At 42.1% G+C, this 27,380-nt stretch overlaps 1 protein-coding gene across 4 annotated transcripts in view; it reads right to left on the reverse strand.

The window, feature by feature from the left end:
* Nucleotides 1-6,364: 6,364 nt before the first annotated feature.
* TMEM39A (transmembrane protein 39A) overlaps nucleotides 6,365-27,380 on the reverse strand; it is a 31,913-nt gene continuing 10,897 nt past the window's right edge. For 3 of the 4 annotated variants that reach the window (XM_058661929.1, XM_004577880.3, XM_012928445.2), the window contains 6 exons: nucleotides 26,699-26,782; nucleotides 15,804-15,958; nucleotides 12,144-12,492; nucleotides 11,188-11,375; nucleotides 9,198-9,318; nucleotides 6,365-6,845 (listed from right to left, as the gene is read on the reverse strand). In XM_058661929.1, the coding sequence (XP_058517912.1) occupies nucleotides 6,612-6,845; nucleotides 9,198-9,318; nucleotides 11,188-11,375; nucleotides 12,144-12,492; nucleotides 15,804-15,958; nucleotides 26,699-26,782 (1,131 nt within the window). In that variant the 3' untranslated portion in view covers nucleotides 6,365-6,611. The remainder of the gene's footprint in view (nucleotides 6,846-9,197; nucleotides 9,319-11,187; nucleotides 11,376-12,143; nucleotides 12,493-15,803; nucleotides 15,959-26,698; nucleotides 26,783-27,380) is intronic. The other variant, XM_058661930.1, reaches the window with a different exon arrangement.

Raw genomic sequence — 27,380 nt, forward strand, 5'->3', positions numbered from 1 at the left:
CTGCCCTCTAATTCATTCTCCAAACATCCTGGGATCACTGCCTGGGAGGGAGCTCTGCGAGGTGAAGCGCCTGAGTGGCTGAATGGGAAGCACACTGCCTGCTCCCTACATCCACAGAAGGAATAGAACAGACACTGCTGACTCACAGCAGTCTCCACGATGCTCCGGAAGAGGCTGTGGAATCCAACCTAGAACTCTCCAGTCCTCAAAATAGGGATGGCTGGTTTTCAGTGTTGAATTGAAATGCATACATAGCTAGTGTTATGGTTGCTTAAGAAGACAGTAACCTATTCTTATTAGCCAAATGGCCCTCAGGTCAATTTTTTCCCTTGAATGTAGACCAGATACCGGGCATTTTTCCCTGCTTTGTTTGGAATAGGAAGTGAACTCCAATAACACTGCTAGCCTAACGCCAAGTCCTAAAATTCAAAATACTATCAAAGTTAAAATTTTAGGTTTGAGGGATATTAAAAATGTTAATATCATCATCCTTAAATATTTATCAAGCATTGAGTGCCTTTGTACTTTTACTCCTGAATCCTTGAAGAGTCCAGTGACTTGGGGAAGGATGGTAACCAATGAAAGAGCACAAACAACAAGGAACAAACTTTAGAACTGTTATCAGATCAAGGTAGAAGGGGAAAAAAGCAGCAGTTAGCATCTTTTTAATAGAATTGCTAATGGTATGCAAGTGACTACTGACTACTGACAGGTGGAAATCCAGTGGAAGGAACCAGTAAGATACTTGGTAAAGAGAGCCACAACTAAGGTTAAAATAGTTAGTTCTGAGGCATTGTGTGGCCTGAGTTGCTGCTGCATTGAAGTCCTGTAGGAACCCTGCCAATGAGCCAGGCAAGATCAGCATTCCATCCTGCTTGAGGAGAGATGTAGGAGCCTTCTGTCCTCACAAAGTGGGTTCACTCTGTTGATGACCAAGTCCTAGGTCCGATACATTGTCTGCTTCATGTATGAGTTTGGCATATAGTAATCACTAAAATTGATGGGAATGTCATCTGTGCAGGGCCCTGTATGACGGAGGAAACTAACACTCATTTATCTGGAACTGGAGTAGAAGTTTGAGATATAATTTTCTTCGGGATTGATTAGAGTCCCATTCTCCCAAAGCTGGACCAACATGAATATCAGGTATAAGTGCTGCCAGGAGTACGATCTTAGATACCTCCAGTTGGCAGATCAGTTCAAAAGTATGGAATGACGGAAGGATGTGCCGACACATGTCCTAGCAAAATAAGGCCACAAGAGGGAGCAAACACTTCTCTGAGCATGGAGAGAAGAGGAAGAAGGTGGAAGAGTGGGTGCCTGAGACCAGTGCTCATCCGGACCGGGGGTCCCACAGATGGAGGGGCAGAGAGTAGGTTGGTACCCTTGAGGTGCATGAGAAATGCAGGAATTCCCTAGGAGAGTGAGAGTCCACTGCCATGTGTTTTTGCTGGATGAATAATAATGCTTTGCAATGCCTTAATGCCGTAGTACTTTGAGGCTTATAATTCTGCAAAGTAAAGCACTTTCCACAGGAGTCTATTAGAAAAGTCACATGATTTCAGCTATTCTTCGAGCTCAACATGTTTCCAAAGCTGTAATCAAAATGTTTTTTCTGTTAATTAAGAAAGTATGAATAAATATTAAGCCTATGCATAGACATTTAAACATGATTGAAACATTGTTACATTATAAAAATGTACTCTAATAAATGATGGTAAATGCAGCACTTATGTCTTACCTCTGAGCTACAGGACATGGAGTCAGCAAAATCAAGTCAGGAAAGTAGAATTTCACGTAAGACTCATTGTTCTAGTTTGTTTGACATTTTTTAATGTTACTTCATCACCTGGTCTCACAGCCCAAGTCCTTAGTGATTTGCTTCAGTAAACTTTTGTTATTTTACACATTAATAACTGTCAAGTGTTTGCAACTTCACCCCCTCACTGATGCAATCATACAGTCATGTTGTGAAAAATAGCCAATAAAAGTCCAAAATAAAAATGAGAAGGAAAAGGCTTACAAGGGTGCACACCCAGAGACGCGAGCTCAATGCTGCTATTATTTGATCAATGAAGGGGCAGTTTTGTTGTGATCGTATCAATGATGCTTTGGGGGAGAAAAACCAAACATTTGTTAGTCCGGCACATATGGTCATAAAAGGGGGAAAGGCATGGGAACAACTGTAACCTAAGTTCACAACCTGGTGACTGCAGTAGAAATATCATTGCCGAGGAGATAAGCATGCCAGCTGGAGTCCAGAGCCTTATACCCACCAGGCAGGCCGGCTGCTGTTGGCCTCCGTTACTGCCCTAGGAGCCTTTTCTTTCTCGTACATTCCCAGGTCCTCCCTTACTGTCCCCCACTCCCTGCCCACCACACACACATACACACACACATACACACACACACCATTCATACCCCTAACTACTGATATATTCTAGTTTCTTCAGAATCATTCTGCCTTTATAGCACCCCCCAATGTACAAAGGGCCCCAACCTGTTTGTATCATTGTTACTTCCTGAGTTTGAATACAACTCCTGCAGGAAACTTCTTGGTTTTTGCAAGACTACATTCTCCCACAACAAACAAGCTTTCATAAAGGGTTGGAAGCCATTCTCCAACCTCCTCACTTCTGCACAATTGCTTCCTTCCATCTCATACAAAAATGCGTGGATCTGGCGATTTTAGCCTCAACCACTTCCCAGTCTTTGTTTCCTTTGTTACCAAGTATCCGTTTTCTTCTGCTTTGTACCCCATCACCCTGGATGGCTTCAATGTTCTGGAGGAAAACCAAGACCTTACCTTATTTTGCTTAGGGTTTTTTTTTTTTCTTCTACTGAGTTCTGACCACTTGCTTCTTGGGTTTGTTATATAGCAGACTTTCACAATTCAGAACTTCATGAATCTGAATTCTTGTTTTTCTTTCTCAGAAATCTCTCCTGTTCTTCATTTCCTTCCAATTGTGTAAGCTTATTAATGCCTGGTCCACCCCTGTTTTGGCCAGCAGCCCCCTCCCCTGTGATCTAGCTTTCCTTCCCTAGCTTCTCCAGACCCTGTTGCATCCCAGCTACTCTCCCCAGGACCTCTCAACCTTCATCCACCCCTGTTCTGCAAGCCTCCACAAAAGGCCAGGATTCTTGCTATCCATCTTCTCAGCTCTTTTCTGTGGCTACAGGATGAACCAGAGAAACTCATTATTACCTTTACATGACTTGGCTCCACTTTCTCAGTAGTGGCCTCCTTTCCAAAGGGCACAATGGCCATCCCACTGTTTTCAACCCTGTCCTGGGGAAACTCCCATCCACACACAGTAAGGAAATTTATCTTGCTTTACAAATTCATGATCAGGGATTGGTGTGGTGGCCCAGCGACTAAAGTCATCACCTTGAACGTGTTATAATCCCAGCAGCCCTGCTTCCCATCCAGCTCCCTGCTTGTTGCCTGGGAAAGCAGTCAAAGACAGCCCAAAGCCTTGGGACCCCGCACCCACATGGGAGACCCAGAAGAGCTCCTGGCTTTGGATCGGCTTGGCTCCGGCCATTGGAGTCACTTGGGGAGTGAATCATCAGACAGAAGATCTTTCTGTCTCTCCTCCTCTCTGTATATTTGACTTTTCAATAAAAAATGAATCTTTTTGACTGGCAGCGATTCGAAACTAGGGAACTATCAAAACCACAAGTATCTCAGAGCATGCCCCACACCCAGGACTTGGGGTGGGTGGGAGACTGGGTGGGGCTTCTCCCTCAATATCCCCATTTACCTCAGATACATGAAGGAAACAATATGGAAATAATAGTCTTACCCACTTCCCTATAGCCCTTGAACCTTTTTACCATAATTAACTATGTAAAGATTGTCAAAAATATGATAAAAATAAATAGTTTTTAGAAAATTCATGATCGGGCCCAGCATGGTGGCCTAGCAGCTAAAGTCCTTGCCTTGAATGCACCAGGATCCCATGTGGGTGTCGGTTCTAGTCCTGGCAGATCCACTTCCCATCCAGCTCCCTGCTTGTGGCCTGGGAAAGCAGTCTAAGATGGCCCAAAGCCTTGGGACCCTGCACCCATGTGGGAGACCCGGAAAAGAAGTTCCTGGCTCCTGGCTTTGAGTGAATCATCGGACGGAAGACCTTCCTCTCTGTCTCTCCTTTTTGTATATCTGCCTTTCCAATAAAATAAATCTTTTTAAAAAATTCATGATCAATCTCCAGCCACCACTATCCACATGTCTTCCTAACCTGTCTGGCTCTCTAGCATTATTGAGTTTGTTCTCTGAACAAGTAATGCAGGTCCATAGCTTAATTTTTGTATATTCTGTGCCCCAAAAGCCAGGTCAGATCACAGCATCCTTCCAGATGAGAAAAGCATGACTGCTCCACCTATGGTAAAATCCTAGCTCTCCTTTAGAAAAGCTTTCCCTGACTGCAGTCAGTTCCCATTCCCGTGAAGCAGTTGATCACTTCCTGCCCTGTATTCACCACGGAATGCCATACATGCTTGAATTAGTGAACATCCTTCTATGGCAACTGACTGATGTGCCTGCTGCCCATTAGTTGATACACTCTGACATCACTATTTCCAGCAGAAGCAGCTCCTGACACTTAACTGCCCAGTAAACAGAAATGGGGGGTGAGAGGTGAATGATAGGCAAGGGAAGGAAACAAAGCTCAGGAAATAAACATGGATGCTGTCAATAGCATGCTGAAGGGTGTTCCCATTCTGCTCATTCCTGTGATTGTTCAGGATCATTGACCCAACAGAGGCCCCTCATAGATACTCAAGTATCTCCTTCTCCAGCATTCCAAATTCGCCTACCTGATCCTTTGCTATACCATCCTTTCCACACAGTTTTTAAGTCCAAACATGACAGCTTGGCCATTCTTTAACAGGCATTTATTTCCTATTTCTTTTCCTTTCTCTCACCTGATCCATGATAGAAGAGCCAGAAAACCATTACGAATGTAGTGCCTACCAGGAACGGGTGGCCTGGGCAGGAGCTGGTTGTACCTGAGTGTTATCCCACAGATGCTTCTGCACCTGGTTGCCCTTGCTGTTACGCTGAATTATCCCCACAACCATTTCTATGATTGTCACTTTGTCATCTCTGTTCAATACTCATCTTTTAAAAATGCCTTCTAGCAGCCTATCCCACCACTATTTCCTGGCCCTAGTTTATTTTTCTTTTGTGTCTATTTCCTGCAAATATCACAATTACCAGGAAATATGGAGAAATGGAGTTATTTCATGTTGTGTATAACCGGCCTCCTCCCCACACACTGTAAGCTCTGTGAAGACAGGGTCTTCGCATTCCTTATTCATTGCTACACACACAATGCCTGATACAGTGCCTGCTGATTGCTGTACATTTGTTGAATGGTTGAACTGACTGACTAAATGCCAGGTAGTTACTTTGGGTAGTGATATACATTCCTCGTACTGCTTCCTTTGCTAAAAATTCTGTCAACTCTTCTGCTAAAGTTTGTTTTCACAGCCAGTTTATGAACTGTGCAATATATTTCGTTTCATGGTGTAAAAACCCCATATAGAAAACAACATGTTTTAGGGTGTCTATAAGGTGTCAAAAGTTTGGGTGACTATCGACAAAAAGAGTAGACTAGTAGACTAATCTATCACTTTTCAAGAATAGGGGAAGTGATACTGAAAAAAAAAAATCAATGCTCACAAACATGAAGGTTCTGGAAAACATGTATCATATACTTTGATGAGAAAACAGAACTTTCGGAATTTCATGTTCCCTCATAATTCCAGAAGTAATGGCACAGTGGGTAGGCTGCTGTTTGGCTGCCTGGTTTGGCCAAGGACTCACTTGTCCTTCAAATTTCTTGGTATTTTCAACCTACTCATCTGCTAGCCCACGTGCTGCACACATCTCCCAATGGCCCAGGCACACACCACTTCCTTCCTGAGTGTGGTCACTCTAGAGACTCTCTGCCTTTTATTTCAAACTACCCAAAATGAAAGGACAATCTCTGGAAACAAGAAAAGGGAGGATGGTATGTGACAGCAAAGCCCTGAGCCTCAGGGCTGCAGCGCATGCAGAGTGCCTTTAAACGCCGGGTGGTGGGCAAGCACCTCAGAAAACAGAACCACTGCGGGACTTTGACTCACTCTTTCCTCTGTGTTCCAACACCGTTAACGGGCTGACTGGAGAGTGGAGAGGAACCAGCAGGAAACCCACTGTCTCCCACCATAATTACTGGCCAGCCAAAGACTAAACAGAATCATGAAAAGGACTGAAAACAAAACAAAACAAAACAAAAAAGCAGACCCACCAACTGGACTATGTCAAATGATACACGAGGTGTGTTCATAGATAAATGAATTATTCCAGAGCCAGACAAACAAATCAATCTCTTTACTGAAGAGGCATTCATCTCATATGTGTATAAGTCAGATATACTAACACATGAAAGATCACATCACCTTCTTTATGGATACATTTGATATCCTTTACCCTTCCCAACTTTCAAAACATAATAGTATACAAAATATAAAATATCTTAAATATTTATAAAAATTGCAAGAAAAAAAAATAGAACGTATGAAAATATTTTTATCTGAGTTCTCCCTCATTGTTGAGAGGCAGCTTAGTTTGCCTTCAGTTCATAATTGTTGAGTGGGTAGGAGTATGCTCTGCCTAACACTATTCTGTCCCGGAGGAGCTTAAATAAAACATAGTAGTTGCAGAAGAGGATGAGAGCCATGGAAAGCGTGTGGTTCCACTTCTCCGACCGCAGCAAGGAATACAGCTGGTAGAAGACGACACTGCCCTCGATCAGGATAAGCAGATTTAACAGCCTTAACGGTCGATGAAAGAGAAACTGTAAGGAAGAGGCAAGTTGTTATTTCACCAAAGAGTAAAGGCTACAGTTCTCCAGCTATTTTTCACAATTTCTTATTATGGGTGTGATATACACTAATAAACAGATCAGTTTATCTGCTATTAACGTATAGAACCAAACTTTATTCCCTTTGCTCCAGAAATGATGGAATAAATTTAATTTCAATGTTTCTGAGGCCTGAAGAGATAGTATATCCAGGACACTACCTGTAGACATTTTTCTTATATTTTGAAATGTCTTTTTATTTAAAATGACCAAACGTATACTTCTCTAAATAGAGACTTGATAAAGCACTAAATGGGAAATAAGTTGTGCAACTCAAGAGGTAAAAGTTGACATTATATGGGTACTTACCGGTCACTGACTAAAATCTTCTACACCGAGTAATTCTACTTGTTTATTTATTTATTGTAGATATTAAAAATAGGATGTACAATGACAGGACAAGGAGAAAAGCAGGAAAACTGAGAATTTGACAAAAAGGGGCAAAATCACTCAAATCAAAGCCTTGACTTGGGTTATATTACATGAGATTCAGTAATGTCATGTACAAAACTGGTCCAGAATTAATGCTCCAAAAACGGATTCAGAAAGGTAAGTTCAGATTCCATGCTAAGTCTAGAATTATCTATGCCAGTAAGCTACAGAAGGAGTGGTAAGGTGAGGTGAGGTTTCAAAAATCTAACACATTTTAAATGAATGCTTCAAATCTTAGTGTGCTTGAGAATCATTTCCAAATATAAAAATCACTGGAATCTTCCAGAATCCTTCATTCATATGCATGGGACAGAGGTCCCAAATCAGCCAGAGTACACCGGGGCAGGTGCTTGGAGCAGCAGCGTAAGGTGCTGCCTGGGGACCTCACTTCCCAACCAGAGTGTCTGACTGGGACTGGCGCTCATTCTCACCCAGTTTTCTGTTAACGAGCACTTTGGGAGGCAGCAGGTAATGTCAAGTACTCGGAATGAGTTCACAGATCCTGGCCTGGCCTGGCTGAAACTTGGCTGTTGTGGGCCAAAGTTTAGGGAGTGAAACAGCAGATGGAAAACAATTCACTCCCTCTGCCTTTCAAATAAGCAAACATTTTAAAAGATTATATAAAATTGTGTGCCGAGTGATTTATATGTTGTTGGCCAAGGATTTCTGAGAAGCACTCTTTGATCTTTGTGCACTAATTTGCCTAATATTTTTCAATGGATTCCACCTGATTCTTCAGTGTTCAATGCTAGCAAGGCAAACAGTTTTCCAGTAGAAAATTCTTAAAAAATCTTTGGCTTGTACAGACTAACAAAAAGTCACTGAAGACCTGGAGAACTCAGTCTTCCCTAGTATGTTATTTACAAGGACCAAACCCTGATCCAAGTTCCCGGTAGGTACCTAGTTTACAAACACATGTAAATCACAGTCTCATACTAGGATCTCAAAGACAAACAAACAAATAAATAAAAAAACCCTCCAAGAACTTCTTAAAGATGATTCTCCGCATGCCTCCTATCTTTTTATTTAGTGAGCTGGCTCTTTATAAGTAAAAAACACTTCTGTCCCTTGGAGCCACCAGTTCTGGCAAACTGAAAGATCAAATGGAATATAATCCATGGCATACATTCAAACAGAACAGAAGCTGGATTTAGTAGCTATCTATCTATTGCTTATTCCTTTTTTTTCTAGGTTTATTTTTTCTCCTTTAAATCCAAAAAAAAAGCAAAAGTTAAGTTACCAATCATGGCAGCAGACTTTTAAAAAAGGCTGTTAACTCAAGGAGATAATCCATATCACAAATACCAAAAAAAAAACCCCAAAACCACATTACTACTATATTAGATATCCCTTAAGATTACCATTAAACCAAATGATTAAAAATTAATGAAAAAGTCTGAGATGACTATCTGCTGTTTCAAGTAAAACTAAATTCAACAAATTCCAACGGGACAGAAATCAGCCCAGGTACTGACACTAGAACAGCAGCCACACAACTTTCAGCCTGTCCTTCAGAAGACCTCTTCAAACGACAAAGGCTATTGCTAGTCTGAAACAGGTTTGGCTTCTGATCCAGCTTCCTGCTAATGCTCCTGGGAAGGAAGTAGACATGGTTCAAGTACTTGGAACCTTGTCACCCCTGGGAGAGACCAGAATAGTTACTGGCTCCTGGCTTTTGCCTGGTCCAGATCTGGCTGCTGTGAGCATTTCAGACATGAACCAAATGAAGGAAGATCTTTCTCTCAGTCTCTCCCTCTCACTGTCACTTTGTCCATCAAACAAGTAGGCCTTTAAAAAAAAAAAAAAGACTGTGATCTTCTTTGTTTTAAAAGTAAACAAGTAAATGGTACTTACATAAAACCGGGCATGGGAAACATCGGAAGGCACTGCCACATTGTATGGTCCCATGGCTCTGTATAAACATCTGCTGTGTCGCACCAACACTCCTTGAGGCCATATTGTATTTTTTGACCAACTAAGGGAAAAACAAATGCAACCTTAGGGCACTAGCAATTACAGGTAAGACACTGTTTGGCAAAGCCAACTATATTCCTATGGAAGGGATTAAACAAAGGATTCATCTGTCTGAATTGTGAAAACATTGTAACTCCATCCACAGCCAAACTGGAGGGAGTCACAACTTGTTGCTTAATTCACTGCTACACAGTACACAAGTTACAAAATTGCACAGTCAATTCTGTCACAGGACTGAAGAGGCTCAGGAGAGTAAGACATACTCGAGTAGGTAAGGTACATATGAGACAGTACAGTGTGAGTAGGTGGACAGTCATCACTATCCCACAGGAACAGTCTACTGGTAGAAATGCCAGAGTGAAAAAACAAGAGAGCTAACGGCAATATGAGCACTGAGAAAGCTAATACGCTGTTAAACTAGCATGACATTTACTGCAGAGTGATAAGCCCAAGAGCTAGAAAATCAGTTTACCTATCACATAATGCAAATACTTCACAGCTATGAGAAGCTACATTGTTGGGCACAAAGATAAACCAAGGTACTGACAAACTGACATTCTCAGCTTTCCTGGTTTGTTTTTATAGAGGTTTCTCTAGGGAAAGGAAGACAAAGAAAAAAGCATCTTCATTTTTTCTGGCATCAATGTAAAGAGTTGGGTGCGGATGGGAGTCTTTGGGTTAAGTTTTTCATTTTCCTTTTTATTTAGTTAATTCAATTCTTCTTGATTTTGCAAGGGTTAGTTTTCCAGGACAAGAACCGGGATAGCAGTTTAGGTATGTCCAAAAAAAAAAAAAAAAAAAAAAAAAAAAAAATCTAGCACCCTGAGGCTTTCCCAGTTGATAACATGTTCCGCCGGCCTTGCTCCCACTTACCAGCATTAAAGTGATGATACACCCCATGGCCATGCGCCATCAGGAGCCTGAAGATGCACAGCACTAGTACTGTGTATTGTATTTTCAATTTTTATTGAAATCTGTCCTTTGCCCACAGTCGGGTTTCTTTTCAGCCTGGCCCAATCTCTCAGTTCCTGGGCTTGAAGGCCTGTGCTAATCTGTATCAGACATCAAGGTAGATAATTGAAGGGAGAATTCTGAGGGGTGAGGGGGAACAGAAGGGAGGGTCACCTCAATCTGTCCCAGTTCATTAGGAAAAAAATTCCAGGGGATGAGATTTGTGAAACGCTCAAATTATAAACAGAAAGAAGATGCAGATGGTCCAAATCGGATAGAAAGGTCTGATGACGGGCTCAGAAGGGTTCCAAAATGAGCCCTTTTGGGTCAGGGAGCATGCAGACAAATGGGTGGCCAGGGGACACAATGAGGAACATTTAAAGAGAACACAGAATCAGGGACAGTTTTCATTTTAACACATGAAAAGCAGGGAAAAATTCAGGATAGAGTGTAGGAAAAAACAGTAAAAAGTACAGGCAAAAGAACTGCTACAACAAGCCTGCACGTATTAGAAGGAAGAGAAGCAAACTGCAGCTATCGAAGTGTGAGATGAATAGCTAGCTTCTACTTGGCTGTGGCAAAGAAAATGAGAAAATGAATCTTAAAGAACTCTAAAAGAATTATTTTCGGCAAAGGGTTAAGACTGAAAAAGAACTCTAAGAATATAGCTTGGGAGACATTACAAACTAAAGAATGACTGGGCAGCTGAAAGTTAGGATGCATTTAAGGAAAGGCTGAAGATGGTAGTGGGGATGAGTTAATGCACCCTGTGATCAGTTCAGTGTGATAACAAGCATCCATGTAGCCCCAAAACTAAAAATTCAATGTTCAAAGCCAACAGCAAGAATGACATACAGAGCAAATACACGCGGCCAGCAACATGTAAAGTGTCACATGGTCTTACCTTCTCCCTACTTACATGTGCTGTGGAGCATTACTGTAGGACCCATGCTTGAGCTTCTGCCACTTGCCCAGGTGAGCAGCTGATTTATGCAGCAAGTCACAGTATTTGGAAGGCAGCAGCTGGGTGGTGAGCATGACGAAAGCATTGATCCACACCATAATGAGGTGCTCACATGACCAGCGCATGTCATAGTATTGGGTGCTCTGGAAGAGATGGTAAGAGAGAAATGATCCATGAACTGGCAACCTCAGGGATGGGTGCGTGCACACACGCCCTGCAGGTCAGGGTCACACTGAGTCACACATGCACTGGTTGTCCTGATGTCCGTGCAGAAAGTTCAAGAGCAGAGTCCTCCAAAATCCTGCCACCTGACTTTCTGGCTGTAGGAGTTAGGGCTGGGAGGGAGAGGCAATTATATTTTAAGTGTTTCCTTCCTAGGAGAATTGAGTGCTTCTGAAGGACCACTCCAGCTGCAGAAGAGCTTCTGAATGGGCGATAGAAGGGCGCTAAAATGTCTCAAATGGCTTTGGGCCCAGGTGACATCCACACCATTTTATTTCTACTGAAGTCAAGCTGAAGTTTAGATGAAGATTAGATTCAAAGAAATTTCTGATAACCACGTGAAGATGAAGCACCCAGCAGGCTGAATTTGATTACCACTTTGGTTCTCTGAAGAGACTACATACTGAATCTAAGTAAGTACAACATTTACTCTCCCCAGAAACTAAAAACAGAAACAAAGAAAGAAGGAATGGAAAAAAGAAGGGACCACCACGGGGTGCATCACGTTTACGGAAATACCTATCCGCCAACCAGGAGCGGTACTAGTGCACTCCAGATGCAGCCGAACTCCACCATCCAGGCTGCCAAAGGGGAGACAGAGAAAAGGGGGATTAAACAAGAAATAGCCAGTTGACTTAAAGCACACACAATCCAGGAAGCACATAAAAGCAAGACAGATAACCACTTACCTTCACAAAGCACAAGGGAAGAAATGCAACATAGTAGGCACTGAAGAGAGAATTGAAGAGAACTTCCTTGATTCTGTGATTGAAATCGGCTTTCAGACATTCCACCTCATTGCGAATGAGGTCTGGAGAGAGGGGACAGCTGTGAGTGGGGATGGGCGTGGCATTATTAAACTGCTCCTTCAGGGACTCCAGCAGTAAGAAGAGGAAGTCTTTGGATTTAGGTAAGCCACCCACAGGTGAGGCACTTTCCTCTACCGCCTGCTGCTGAACCACATAGTTATAGTCTGTGAGAAGAAGATGAGCTCTACTATCTTGGTGGAAACAGCAGAGAGGAACATAAACACCAAACCTGTAAAACAAGGTGAATATGGAAATCAGACCCCACCGTCTTACAACAAAGTCCACCCAACGACAGTCACGATGCACCAGAGCACACAGGGCTCAGGAGGGAATCTGCCAGTGGAGAATGCCCTGTTTGGGAAGGCTTTTCACTTCTCTCTGCAAAAACAGTCTGTGTTTATTATGGAGTAATAGAAAACCACAGAGAAGTTGCAGTGACAAAATATAGACTATCCATAATCAATTTTACTACTGGGCACACATTCTCTCAATGTGTAAATTTTATGTATAGTTACATACACTTTTCTTTTATATTTGGTACCATATGATACAAACTGCTTTATATCCCACTATTTTAACTGAGTATATGTATGCAGGTACAAAGCATTTTCTCATGCATAAATATCCATCTGTACAAACTCTAATAATATTAAAGAACCCTTAGGGCCGGTGCTGTGGTATAGTCACTTAAGCTATATGGTGCCGGCATTCCTTGTGGGTGCTGGTTCAAGTCCCAGCTGCTCAATTTCCAGTGCAGTTCCCTGAAAATGTGCCTGGGAAAGCAGCAGAGGATGGCTCAAGTAATTGGGGTCCATGTATCCACACATGGGAGAACTGAAAAGGAGCTCCTGGCTCCTAGCTCTGATCTGGTCCAGCTCCAGCTGCTAGTGGCCATTTAGGGAGTGAACCAAATCGAAGATCTCTCTGCTTCTCCCATTATCAAATAAATAAAATAAACCTTTAGGGGAAAAAAGGGATTCTCATGCACTGTATCATACTTTAACCATTTGTCTTTTTAGAAATGTAGCTAAATGTATTTTTATTCTCCCCTACCATAAACAAAGCAAGGATTCTCTTAATCACAATGTTATGTACAACCGATAATTTCTTATCACTCCCTTGCCTGCTACTACACAACTCACACTACTCCCACAGGTACTCCTAGCTCCTCTTTGCCAGTTATCTTACTCCACGTATTTACTCCTCCATTTAGTTTACTTTCCATCCAGCTCCCAGGCCACAGGCAGGGAGCTGGATGGGAAGAAGGGCTGTCAGGACATGAACCTGTGCCCATATAGGATTCCAGCACATGCAAGGCAAGGACTTTAGTCACTAGGCTACTGTGCCAGGAGCAGCAGGCTAATTTTTAAGTTAATAAGTTTGTATAGATGAAAAATTATCTTATAAATACCCGAATATTGCTTGGCAAAATAAAAGTTCCCCCAATCTTGAAGTTTTACAGACAATTCATTCTGCTTACTCCAATGCAACAGTCTAGCATACTGATTGAAACTAAGACACACTCAAGAAATAGTTGATCAAATAATGACAGAAACTCCAAAAATATAATAGATTTCTAGAAGTTACTTAAGGGACTGGATTCTGAGACTTTCAACAGCTTATTATAGTAACTCCAACCATCCCTTAAAAATATTTTAAATACTTCCTCAGTCCTCATGAAATAACTTTCAAATTTTGATCTAGGTTTTATAAATAAAATTGTCACTGCACTGAAATAAATTCAGATAAAAGAAAAGGAAATAAAAGATGTCTTACTTAACTATGTATTATACAAAATTAACAACTGATATGTGTTCATCACTTCTACAGAGGAAGAAGGTATAAATATATTCCTGAAAAGGATGGACGGCACAGATCTGGAACCCACTGTGAATGGACGTTGTAGGGCGGGAGAGGTAGCAGAACTGGGCAGAAAAACTCATCAAATGTACACAAGATCTGTGAGTATTATTATATATAAATTTAACCTCAAAAGAAAAAACTGTAGGCAAATACTGGAAATATTTCAGGGGAAAGGAACTGAGTTTGGAAATTTAAATTTGAAATACACCAAAACATGGGTTGATAGACAGAAGAACAGACAAATGGATTAGATATGTACTATTCAACTCTAGCAAAACATTAATAGGTAAATTCTAGGTGGAGATTTCACCAGTGTTCACAGTAAAATTCTTTCAATCTCACTGAATACTATAAAACTTCCATAATAAAACACCGATAAATATATCATGAAGGTAAATATATACATGAAGGTATTACAAAATGTCTGTAGGAAGAACAGAATTAAACTGATGAAAAAAGAAGACCTCAAATCTATGCAGTTTTTCATAATATGGATTTTTCATGAACTTTTTAGAAGATTTAGTTACTTACTTGTAAGTCAGAGAAACAGAAAGAGAAGAGATAGAGACAGAGAAAATCCCTTGGCCAGTTCACTCCCCAGATACCCACTACAGTCAGGTAGGGTCCAAACTCAAGACAGGAATCAGAAATTGCACTCTGGTCTCTCACATTCTTGGGCCATCTACTGCCTTTCCAAGCACATTAGCAAGGACTTGGATCAGAAACAGAGCAACCAGGACTTGAAATGGCACTCTATACAGAACACTGACATTACAAGTAGCAGCTAAATGTGCCACACAATACTAGCTCCATTTTTAATGAACTTCATGAAGACTTCTTCATATGCATGGATCTCAAAACTGTTTTGCACAAAACTTAAATTTTTCTTTTTTTTTTTTTTAAGATTTATTTACTTTTATTACAAAGTCAGATACACAGAGAAGGAGAGAGACAGAGAGGAAGATCTTCCGTCTGATGATTCACTCCCCAAGTGAGCACAATGGCTGGAGCTGAGCCAATCCGAAGCCAGGAGACAGGAACCTCTTCCAGGTCTCCCAAACGGGTGCAGGGTCCCAAAGCTTTGGGCCATCCTCGACTGCTTTTCCAGGCCACAAGCAGGGAGCTGGATGGGAAGTGGAGCTGCCAGGATTAGAACTGGCGCCCATATGGGATCCCGGTGCGTTCAAGGCGAGGACTTTAGCCGCTAGGCCACGCTGCTGGGCCCAAATTTCTTTTTATTTTCCATACACATGTTGAAAGACTTAAATAAATATAATTCTCACATGAACCCAAAGGTGAAAGTAATCTGATCAACAAAATGACCCACTAAGAGTAAAACTGACTGAGTCAGTTGATTCACATAAAACTGACCACCATTCACCTCAACAGAGGTAGTACAAGAAGCCTTTGCTCCAGGAACAGAGCTAATTAGAATATTTGCCATTGGTAGGCTCTCTGGGACAGCCTTCCTGGTTTACACCTCTTGCCCCAGGATAGAAAACAAACTATGTGGTCACCATATACATTGATTTTCAACTTCTGAAATTCCTGATTTATAGCCAAAGAATTTCATCTCCCCCTCCTTTTTTTTTTTTTTTTTTTTTTACAAAATTGTCTGCATGGCTGAAACAGTATCTAAAATGTACTAATAAGATAACAAAAAACTGAAGTACTCACGGATAGCCAAGAAAAAGGAGATTGAGGACTGAATGGCTTCGAAAGAGACTTACAAGGGTCCAACATAGCACCCATCCACACAAAGTGAGTAGCACCAAGCGAGCCGATATCAGGACCATGTAGTGAATCATGGACGCTGCACCCGCTTTATTGGCCTAAAAGTTGGAAAGTCACCAAGAAACATTTTATAAATTCAAATGTTTTCAACCTAGAAACCCATCAAAAGAGGACTGGATAAAAAAATTGTGGTACACATATTCTGTGGAATACTATTGCGCCATTATAAAAATGAAAGTCTACCATTTGCAAAAACTGGTCCCAAGTGAAGACATTAAGCTCAATAAGACAAGCCAATCCCAACAGGATAAATATCACAGGTATTTTCTGATATGACAACCTTAGGCAAAATACAAAACAAAAAGATAAGTAGGTAAACAAGTATCACATTCTCATAAACAGTGTAATGGAGACCCCAGTACCAGGAAACAAAGAACTGCAGTATGTATCCCTACTCCCTAATCAAAGAAGACCTCCAATAAAACTGTTAAATACACCTGAAAACAAGATACTAGATTCTCTACCACTGCCTATAACCCCACTGTCATGCCACACACAAAGAGCAGAATACTGGGAGTCATGACTATAGCTGAAAGACTACATTTCTGTAAAACCGGAGACAACGAGGAGAAGGAATGGTAGTGAAACAGGGGAAGACCTAGGGCCCGGCACGATAGCACAGTGGTTTAACTTCTCGCCTTGAACGCACCAGGATCCCATATGGGTGCTGGTTCTAATCCCGCAGGCTCCACTTCCCATCTAGCTCCCTACTTGTGGCCTGGGAAAGCAGTCCAGGACAGCCCAAAGCCTTGGGACTCTGCACCCGCGTGGGAGACCCAGAAGAGCTCCTGGCTTCGGACTGGCTCAGCTCCAGCCATTGTGGCCGCTTGGGGAGTGAATCATTGGATGCAAGATCTTCCTCTCTGTCTCTTCTCTGTATATCCGCCTTTCCAATAAAAATAAATAAATCTTAAAAAAAAAAAAAAAAAAAAAAAAGGGAAAACCTATACCTATAAAACTGTATAATGGAAAACAAGAACAAAAAAATCCAATTTTTTTAACATTTATTTACTTTCACTGGAAATGCATATAAGGAGAGGAAGAGAGACAAAAAGGAAGATCTTCTGTCCGCTAATTCACTCCCCAACTAGCCACAATGGCTAGAGCCGAGCTGATCTGAAGTCAGGAGCCAGGAGCTTCCTCTGGGTTCCCCATGCTGGTGCAGGGTCCCAAGGCTTTGGGCCATCCTCAACTGCTTTCTCAGGCCAGAAGCAGGGAGCTGATGGGAAGCAGAGCTGCCGGGATTGGAACTGATACCCATCTGGGATCCCGATGCATGCAAAGTGAGGACATTAGCCATTAGGCTACCATTTCAGGCCCAATTTTAATGTTTTATTATCTTTAGCTTCATCATCAAGTAAGGACTTAGTAGGTTGAGTAGAAGTTAAATTATACCTTTTAAAAAATTAAAAAAGGGGGCCCAGCGGCATGGCTTAGCGGCTAAAGTCCTTGCCTTGAACGCCCCGGGATCCCATACGGGAACCGGCTCTAATCCCGGCAGCTCCACTTCGCATTCAGCTCCCTGCTTGTGGCCTGGGAAAGCAGTCGAGGATGGCCCAGAGCCTTGGAACCATGCACCCGCATGGGAGACCTAGAAGAAGTTCCTGGTTCCCGGCTTTGGATCAGCGCAGCACCGACCATTGCGCTCACTTGGGGAGTGAATCATCGGATGGAAGATCTTCCTCTCTGTCTCTCTCCTTCTCTGTATATCTGACTTTGTAATAAAAGTAAATAAATCTTTAAAAAAAAAAATTAAAAAGGAAAAACTGCTCCACCACCTCATCTTCCTCATCCTAGAAAATTCAAGCTGTCTCAGGCAGCCAGTTATTTCCTTCAGTAATCCCCACAACCCCTTCAGACCTCCTTTAAGCTCTTGTGACATTATCTAATTTGTTTACATTGGAACTTCTCAATCATCCAAATTACCTGGGCTGCTTATTGATCATGTAAATTCCTAACAACTGTCCTCTCCATATGCGGGAAGAAAACTTGAGTCAAGAAATATTGGGCCTGGCACAATGACTCAGTGGTTAACTCTTTGCCTTGCAGGTGCCAGGATCACATATGGGCACTGTTTCATGCTCCAGCTGGCCCACTTCCCATCCAGCTCCCTGCTTGTGGCCTGGAAAGGCAGTAAATGAAGGTCCAAGAACTTGGGTGTCTGTACTTACGTGGGAGACCCAGAAAAACCTCCTGGCTCCTGGCTCCTGGCTTCTGGCTTTGCATCGGCATAGCTCAAGCCTTGAAGCCACTTGGGGAGAAAACCAGTGTATGGAAGATCTCTCTCTGCCTCTGCTTCTTTCTGTAAATTGCCTTTCCAATAAAAACTTTAAAAAATATTTTTTTTTATTTAATTTTAGGAGCTAGCACCATGGCATGCACAAATTAATCCTTTACCTGCAACTCTGACATCCCAGATGGGTGCCATTTCCAGCTCCCTGCCAATGGCCTGGGAAAACAGCAAAGGACAGCTTAAGTCCTTGGGCTCCTGCACATTTGTGGGCAACTCAAAGAGACTCGACTGCTGGCTTCAAACTGGCCCAGCTCTAGCCATTGTGGCCATTTCAGAAGTGAATCAACGAATGGAGCTGTTTCTCCTCTCTGTAATTCTGCCTTTCATACAAAAAGTAAGTACATCTTTGAGCCAAGCATTATGATTCACAACTAAATCCTCGCCTTGCACACGCTGGCACCCCATTTGGGCACCGGTTCGTGTCCTGGCTGCTCCACTTCCCATCCAGCTCCCTGCTTGTGGCCTGGGAAAGCAGCCGAGGACGGCCCAAAGGCTTGGGACTCTGCACTGGCGAGGCAGACCCAGAAGCAGCTCTGTCTCCTGGCTTCAGATTAACCTAACTCTGGCCAGTATGGCCACTTGGGGAGAGAACCAGCAGATGGAAGATCTCTATCTCCTTCTCTCTGTAAATCTTTCTACAAATATAAATCTTTTTAAAATTTTCTCAAAATCAGAGAGAGAGAGTGAGAGTACATCTGCTGGTAGACGCTAGCAATAGCTACTGACGGCCAAACCGAAGTCAAGAGATTTCAACTCAATTCAAGTTTCCCATTACTGTCAAGGAAGCAAGTACTTGAACCAGTACCTGCTGCTTCCTCTGGTGGGTATTAGCAGGAAGCTACAACCAGAAATGGAGCAGAGACTCCATCCCAAACACTTCAACAAGGGACCATCTCAACTGTAATGCCAAAAGGCAGCCTCTAAGAAACTTCTAATTTTAACAGCTCCTGAGTAAACTTCACATACTTAAATGGATAGCTACTAACTTATCTTACTTCCTACCAGACTGAAAAGGCCTTAATAGCAACAACAATATTTGCTTTTCTTTGAATCCTCCCCACTAATCCTAATTGTTTAATAAATTACAAAAGTTTCAAAAACAATCAAATTTTCTTTACCAGAGTCCTATATAAATACGTTTAACTTTCATAAACATAGAAATAATGCATGACCACTTTCAATTCTTACATCACAGCTGTTCAAATATTATTCTTTAATTCCAAATCTTAAAACTGACTAAATTGTAAGAAAACGCACTTGTCAAAACATAAAGTTGTGCAATGTCTTTTTTTTTCCCTCAAAATGAACTAGGTAAGAGAATGAGTAAAAGGCAAGGGAAAATGGTGGGTCCCTCTAGCCTCTAAAAACTGCAGTGTTGGAAATGACAAAGCAGAAAAACTCCTTTTGGTCATTAATATCTGGGGGGATAAGGAACTTCTCAGATCCCTCCTATGCATCAGCTTCTTGGTTCTTTGTTAACACTACAGGCATGCGCCAAATGGTGACATGTGAGGCAACAACGGATCACATCTATGACAGTGGGGCCACAAGACCATAAAGGGGCTGAAAATTTTCTACCACCTAATTTTGTCATAGTTGTCCTAACATCATGGCCCCATGCATTACATCTTTGTAGTGATACTAGTGCAAGTAAACCAACTGTATTGTCAGTTGGCTAAAAGTACAACACCTACAATTTTGTACAGTACACAATACTTGTTACAATAAATGTCTGTTACTGGTTATGTACTTACTATACTATATTTAGTCATTATTTTAGCGTACACTTTCTGCTCACTAAAAAGTACTTTAGGGGCTGACATTGCAGCCAAGGGGGGAAAACAGGCACCTGCAATGCTAGCATCCCATGTCAGTGCTGGTTTCAGTCCTCACTCCACAACTATTCTAGCACCCTGCTAACAGGCCTGGTAAAGCAAGGGAATATGGACAAGTTCTTGGGACGCTGTACCCACATGGAAGACACAGATAAAATCCTCTGGCCCAGACCAGGACACTGTAATCATTCGGAAAGTGAACCAGTGGATAGGGGATTTCTCCGTCTCTGTAACTCTTCCTTAAATATAGCACAAAGCTTCATAATTCACATTTTTTTTAAGATTTTTTACTTTTATTAGAAACTCAGATATATAGAGGAGGAGAGACAGAAATAGCTTCTGTCTGTTGATTGACTCCCCAAGTGGCCACAATGGCCAAAGCTGCGCCAATCCAAAGCCAGGAGCCAGGAACTTCCTCCAGGTCTCCCATGCGAGTGCAGGGTCCCTAGGCTTTGGGTCATCCTCGACTGCTTTCCCCAGACCACAAGCAGGGAGTTGGATGGGAAGCGGAGCCGCAAACTGGTGCCCACATGGGATCGATGTGCATGCAAGGCGAGGACTTGAGCCACTAGGCTACTGTGTTAGGCCCTTCACATTTATCACATCTTTGACTACATGAAGAGATCACATTGAGTGACTGGTTTATATCATCTAAATTTGGACAAGCATACTCCATCCAGGACATTCCCACAATGAAACTGCCTAAAAACTCATTCCTCAAAATGTATTCCCACTGTTAACTGACCTGTAACTATATGTATGCAGTATACTTACATAGCATATATATTTTCTTAGAAATATGAAGACTACGTATTTTGGCACAGTAAGTTAAATCATTACTTGAGACCACAGCAACCCTTATGGGAGTGCCTGCAATTTATTCTCATCTCCACTTCTGACACAGCTTCCTACTAATCTGCATTTTGGGAGCCAGAAGATGCTGGCTCAAGTATGTGGGTTCCCTGCCACTGACACGGGAGACCCAGTTTCACCTGGCCCATCTGTAGCTACTGCAGACATTTGAGGGGGATGAAAGATTTCTAACTAAAGTTTAAAAAAAAAAAAAAAAAAAAAGAAAAGAAAGGCAATAAATCAGTTAAACTAAGACCATTATGAACTGAACTGCTTAGTTCTCAAACTGTAGGAAAGGCTCAATCTGCTCTACTGCTGAGCAACCAGTTCCACATCACTTCTGATATATGCCTCATGCCAATTTATTTCATATGCAAAAACCAAAGGAAATCTTTGAGCCACTAAAGCTACTCCACTACCTATATTCTCAGAAGTTCAGAATCTAACATTAAAAAGATTGCTTTTGGGCCCAGCACAATAGCCTAGAGGCTAAAGCCATCGTCTTAAATGAGCCGGGATCCTATATAGGCACCGGTTCTAGTCCCGGTGGCCCTGCTTCCCATCCAACTCCCTGCTTGTGGCCTGGGAAAGCAGTCGAGGACGGCCCAAAGCCTTGGGACCCTGAACCCGTGCGGGAGACCTGGAAGAAGCTCCTGGCTCCTGGCCTCGGATCGGTTCAGCTCCAGCTGTTGCAGCCACTTACAGAGTGAACCATCGGATGGAAGATCTTCCTCTCTGTCTCTCCTCCTCTCTGTATATCTGCATTTCCAATAAAAATAAATCTTGAAAAAAAAAAAAAAAGATTGCTCTTACTCAATGTCACCAGAACAGCAATCTTCAATTTGCTTATTATCTTATTCCAATGCTGACACTTTTAACCGCTGGATTGTACATAACTAACCCTAAACTAGGTGCTGCAGACACATTGGTAACCAAAATAAACAAAAACTAACTTTAAGAGGCTGCCCAATGCATACGGGCTGGGTCTGGGGGCACCTGCTTACGCTCCTAAAAGCCAGAATGGGTGTGGGATGGGCTGGGCTAGGCTACTGGGTCACATGAGAGCCAGGTCTGGGGGTGGGCCAGTTTGGGATAGGTTTGTAGCATCCACTGGTGAGAGCCAGGATGGGGATGGGCCAGCCAGGCTAGGCCACAGTGCCTGCAGGTTAATGCCAGGACTGGGGGCCAGTATGTCAGGTTGGGCCACAGAACCCATCAGCACATGTGAGATATGGGACTGGGAGCAGGCTTGGAAGGGAACTTGGGGAACTCCCTTGCTAAGCTGCAGCTCTTGCTGTTGAGCATGACAGCTGAGGTTGGAGGGCAAGGCAGACCAGGTAGTGCTGCAGCACCCATTGACAATGTGTGAATCAGGTCAAGGGGCAGACCAGGCCAGGGTGGACCACAATACCTGCCCGCTCACATGAGGGCTAGGAGTGGGCCAGCCTAGGCTAGATGCTGTACCTGCCAGTGACAGCTGAGACTGGAGGCAGGCCAGGCTAGGCCAGGCCTCAGCACTTACTAGTGAATGATAAGACTAGGGCAGGCTATCTCAGATCGGGCCATAGTACTCCCTGACATGTGTTGAGACCCTTGGTTGGGAACAGGCCTGTTAGAGGAAATTTGGGGACTCCTTTGCTGGACTGCTCTTCCACTGATGAGTGACAGAGCTAGCACTGGGAGCAGGCCAGCCTGGACTGGTGTACACAAGAGTTAGAATGGGTACGGGCCAGGCTGGCTGAGCTCTAGCACCACCTGGCAAGTACCCAGGACTGTGTGCAGGCCATGCCAGGCGGGATTACAGTACTCCCTGAAAGGCACAAGATCTGGGGCTAGAATAATGCTAGGTAGGAAACTGTGGGCACTCTCCTGGTAGGCCACACCACTGGCTGGTGAGCGTAGGAACCAGGGCTGGGCAAGGCAGTAGTACCTATTGGCAAACATGTGGATTGGGTCTGGGGGGCAGGCTGGGCTGAGCTAAGCTGCATTACCCACGAGTGTGCCCAAGAGCTGGATAGGTTGTGGGCTGGGGTCGGCCACAGCAGAAGCTAGCATGCACAAAAACCAGGGCTGGGGAAGGGCCTGATGGGGGTTTCTGGGGGTCACCCTGACTGAGCCATGGCATCCACTAGTATTCATGAGGACCAGGACTGAGGTGGGGCTGGCTGGGCTGGGCTGAGCTGGGCTGGGCTGCAGCACCCATGGGTTTGTGTGATACAGGGTGGGGTGGAACTGACCAGGCAGCTGCATCCACTGGTATGTGCGTTGGCTGATGCAGATGACAGGCTAACCTGACCCTGCACTGGTTGACACACTCCAGAGTCAAGTCTAAGATCACCCTAAATGAGGATTCTAGGTGAATTCCCCAACTAACCCATTGGACTCAGACCCTGGCCACCCTGAAAATCACATATGTGATTCAGCCTTGGAGGACATGGGCCTCCTCCGTCGTTGATGTCTGCGTAATGGATTGCATGCCCAGATGTACACAGAGAACATGACAGCCAGCTCATCTAGGCCAGTAGGGGATACAGACAGCTTTGTCACAGGATGGAAAGCAGAACCGTTTGGACAATTCTCCTGGCCAAACTAACAGAATGTTCCTGGTCTGTGGATACACTAAAGGACTTTGTCATCCAATAGACTTTGGAAAGATTTGATCAACCCTATAGCAACAAAACAAACAAATTTTCATACCTAAACCACTCAAGTAACATTCTCAGAACACTCTTTCCCACATGGAGATCTCTAGGTTGTCATCAAAGGACCATCCCCTGGACCTGGCACCGTGGCCTAGTGGCTAAAGTCCCCGCCTTGAACATGCTGGGATCCCATATGAGCACCGCTTCCCATCAGCTCCCTGCTTGTGGCCTGGGAAAGCAGTCAAGGATGGCCCAAAGCCTTGGGACCCTGCACCCACGTGGGAGACCCAGAATTGGATCTGGACTCGTGGCTTTGGATCAGCGTATCACCCGCCATGTGGTCACTTGGGGAATGAAGCATCAAACAGAAGATATTTCTCTGTTTCTCCTCCTCACTGTATTTATCTGACTTTGCAACAAACAAATAAATCTTTAAAAAAAAAAAAAAGGACCGTCCCCCATTCCCAGTGCTAATGTAGTCTGACAGCAAGCAATGGTCCTCCTCCTCCTCCCTTCCAGACACAGGAGAAAAAAAAACCTGAAACCTTTGTCCCACACACCTTCCTCCATTCCTGACCCTCTCTACTCTAACTTGGGTGTGCATCCCTCTCAATTATGTAAACAATATTCAAAAGAAAATTTTAAAAAGAAGCTTCCCAGCCCAGAAAAGCAAATATTCAACTTAAATTCAGACAATAACCTTCACGATCATGATAAGCATTATAGGCAAAGTGTAAGCCGCTATGAAAATCAAGTAATGGGAGACTGTAATACTTCCTTTAGGAAGTCATATTTAAGTTGAGATCTAAAGGAAAAGCAAGTTAGCCAGGAGAGGAGTATAAAACTTACAATACAATGTTAAGTGAAAACAAGAAATATAAAAACATAAACGGACAATATTCTTGGATATATGAATATGTCTACAAAAAATGACCATGCTGAGAGCAGAAGGAATGACATCAAAATGGTCTGCAATTATTAAATATTTTGCTCTACAGTGTTTTCCAATTATTTTTCAATAAAATGTGATTTTTTTGATTTTAGAAAACAACTTTAAAACAACTGAGGGAAAAAAATGGCTGAATTTAGTTTTGTCCTGAAAGAACAAGCACAGAAGCAGAGCTGGCCAGGCGGTGAGTAACCGGAGTCTGTATGAGGAAAGGTAATTCTCTCTGAATAGTATTTAGCTTTCTGAATTATTTGGCCTTTCTCAGGGTGAGGGTCCATTCTGTGACATAAGTCAAAAAAAAAAGTGACAAACACTAGAGGGAAAGATGATTTATAATTTAACTATTTTAAGAAGAGAAACCATTGTACAATTCTAATTTCAAGTTTTTGAACAGAAAATACATTCACACTAGTTAAAACATTTGTAATGAAAGTTCCTCTCCTAATGATCCTATCTCCCAAACACCAGCAAAGCAGTTGATTATTAGTCTATATATCCCTCTAGATACAATTTCTTCAATTAAGCCAATATATTTCATTCCTTCTACTTGTTCTAAACACAGGTTTGCACTTTGCTTTTTTCATGATACCTTGGAGGTCAATACATAAATACTTTTCCATCTTTTTAATATTCATCTTTAAGTTACTTTCATCTACTTGAAAGGCAGAAGGGATGACAATGACGGAGATATCTTATATTCACTTGTTCACTCAAGAATGTCTCCAAGAACGAGACCTGGGCTAAGGTCATAGCCAGCAAGCAGTCCAGAACTCTATCAGGATTTCCCATATGGGTGACAGTGACCAAGCACTTGAGCCCTCATTCTCTGCTTCTCAGGATGCATAAACAGGAAGCTGGACAGGCAGCAGAGGTGTCAGAACTCAAACACTGCTCCGATATGAAATGTGGACATCCAAGCAACAGTTTCACTCTCTAAGCCAAAATGCCATTCCATGTTTTCATCTTTTTAGTGGCTTGCACTATTATTATTTCATTATGTAGAAATTTTACAATTATTTAAGCATTCCCTTACTGATGCCCATTAAGGGACAGCAGAAGTCTTGAACTACACATCCACCAATATTTGGTTTAAGTATTCTGCTCCTAGTGAGAATTACAAACTTCTTTACAAAAGAACTAAAACATTCTCAACTAAGGCTGTGTGTCAAAGCTACTAAGCTATTTTTACGCCATTAGTAAAAGAAGCAATAGTCTTAACAGAAAAAGGTATGTTATGCAGGGTTTTACACATTCGCTGAACATATTTACATGATATACACAGTATTATTCCTAAGGATCTGAAGCGATGAAACAAAACAATCCTTTGCCTGTTTCAATAGATCTAAACATAAAGCCCCACTTACTTCCTCTAAAGAACACATTTTCTCAATATATGCAAAAGTAAGCAACTATTTTCATCACCTAATAAAAAATTTGAAAAAAAAATATTACAGGCAGCTTTCCCACTCTGAGAAAGACAATCCTACTGCTGGTGTTTTTCAGTTGCTTCAAACAGCTTGTATATAATAACTTATTTCCAACTATACTATACTTAGAGAAATAAGGTTCATGAAAATTAGAGCTTACACATACAAGGACTCTCATTATCTATGTTTATACCATATAAGCACTAAAAGAAAAATTCCAAGATTATTGATTACAAATTTATAAAAATAATGCTGTCAACAAATTTTAATTTTATAAAAGTCATTTTAATGATCTAATTCTTTCTCCCTCTGCCTCAGACTTTAATCTTTGCATTAATCCTATGTAACCTTCCACATTTTCTTATAAAGATGCTTAACTTTTGGTACATGCATACAAATAATTCTTGTCACAAACTCCACAAATGATGTATCAATAGTTTGGAATCGATATTATCTGAATCTGAATAACTAGAAGCAGCTTTAAGTATACTGATAATTCCTCATAATAATAGTTATCTGAAATTCATCCTGTTTTTACCTGGGCCTTAAATAGATTGTCCTGAAAAACTCAAAAGCTAAAAGGAATATCATATTTAATAGACTAATTCCTAAGAGCTCTCAAATTTTAAATATATTGCAGAAGACCTTTTTCAAAAGCACTAGTGCAACTCACGTAGGAGTGGGGAAATTTTAGCCTGCATTCAAATTCTATTTGGACATTTCATGTGTTCAGTCTGAACTCTAGCAATACATTATGAAATACAGTGAATGAGGTGTTACCTCTGAGATAAGAGCCCATACAAGCCTCCTTGCAAGCATCACTGTGATGAATGCAGCCAGGTGATAGTCAATGAGATGGAAATTCTATAAGAGAAACAACTGCATTAGAAAGGAGGACAAGGATGTATCCAGCTGGAACAACATAAGTTTTCTCCTTCAAAAAGATCTTCCTTAGGTCACCTTACCCTCACAGATCATGGGAATTCAAGGGATCTTAAAGAGACTACCTACCTTCTAATCCTCCTTTCATGACAAATTGCTTTCACTTTCCAAACACGATTTAAAACTATCTGGAATGTATTCCTCTCCTTTATGGAAAGTTTACTGTATTAAAAGGAAAAGATTATAGCTTTGCGTTAATAAGTAATAACCTAGAGAATCAGGGCAAGAATACTTCATCTAAAAATGCCACATTTTCAATGTGTCAAATTTAATGGATCAATTGGGATTCTCAGTCTTAGGAGTTAGTGCTGTTGATCCCTTAGCCTATGTTAACTGGACAGTTACTAAGCTGTTTGCTAGTTGGTGCCTCAATTACATTCACTGAATTGTTCCTCCTTGATTTAGAAACATGTCCTATATTTAATTTCTTCTGTAAAATAACAACATAGCCTAGATGTTGTCAGTTAGTAGCTGTGATAATACATATAGCAGGACAAGCTCTGGGAGCAGAAGATCCCAA

The sequence above is a fragment of the Ochotona princeps genome, chromosome 3 (assembly GCF_030435755.1).
Source record: "Ochotona princeps isolate mOchPri1 chromosome 3, mOchPri1.hap1, whole genome shotgun sequence".
Lineage (NCBI taxonomy): Eukaryota > Metazoa > Chordata > Mammalia > Lagomorpha > Ochotonidae > Ochotona > Ochotona princeps.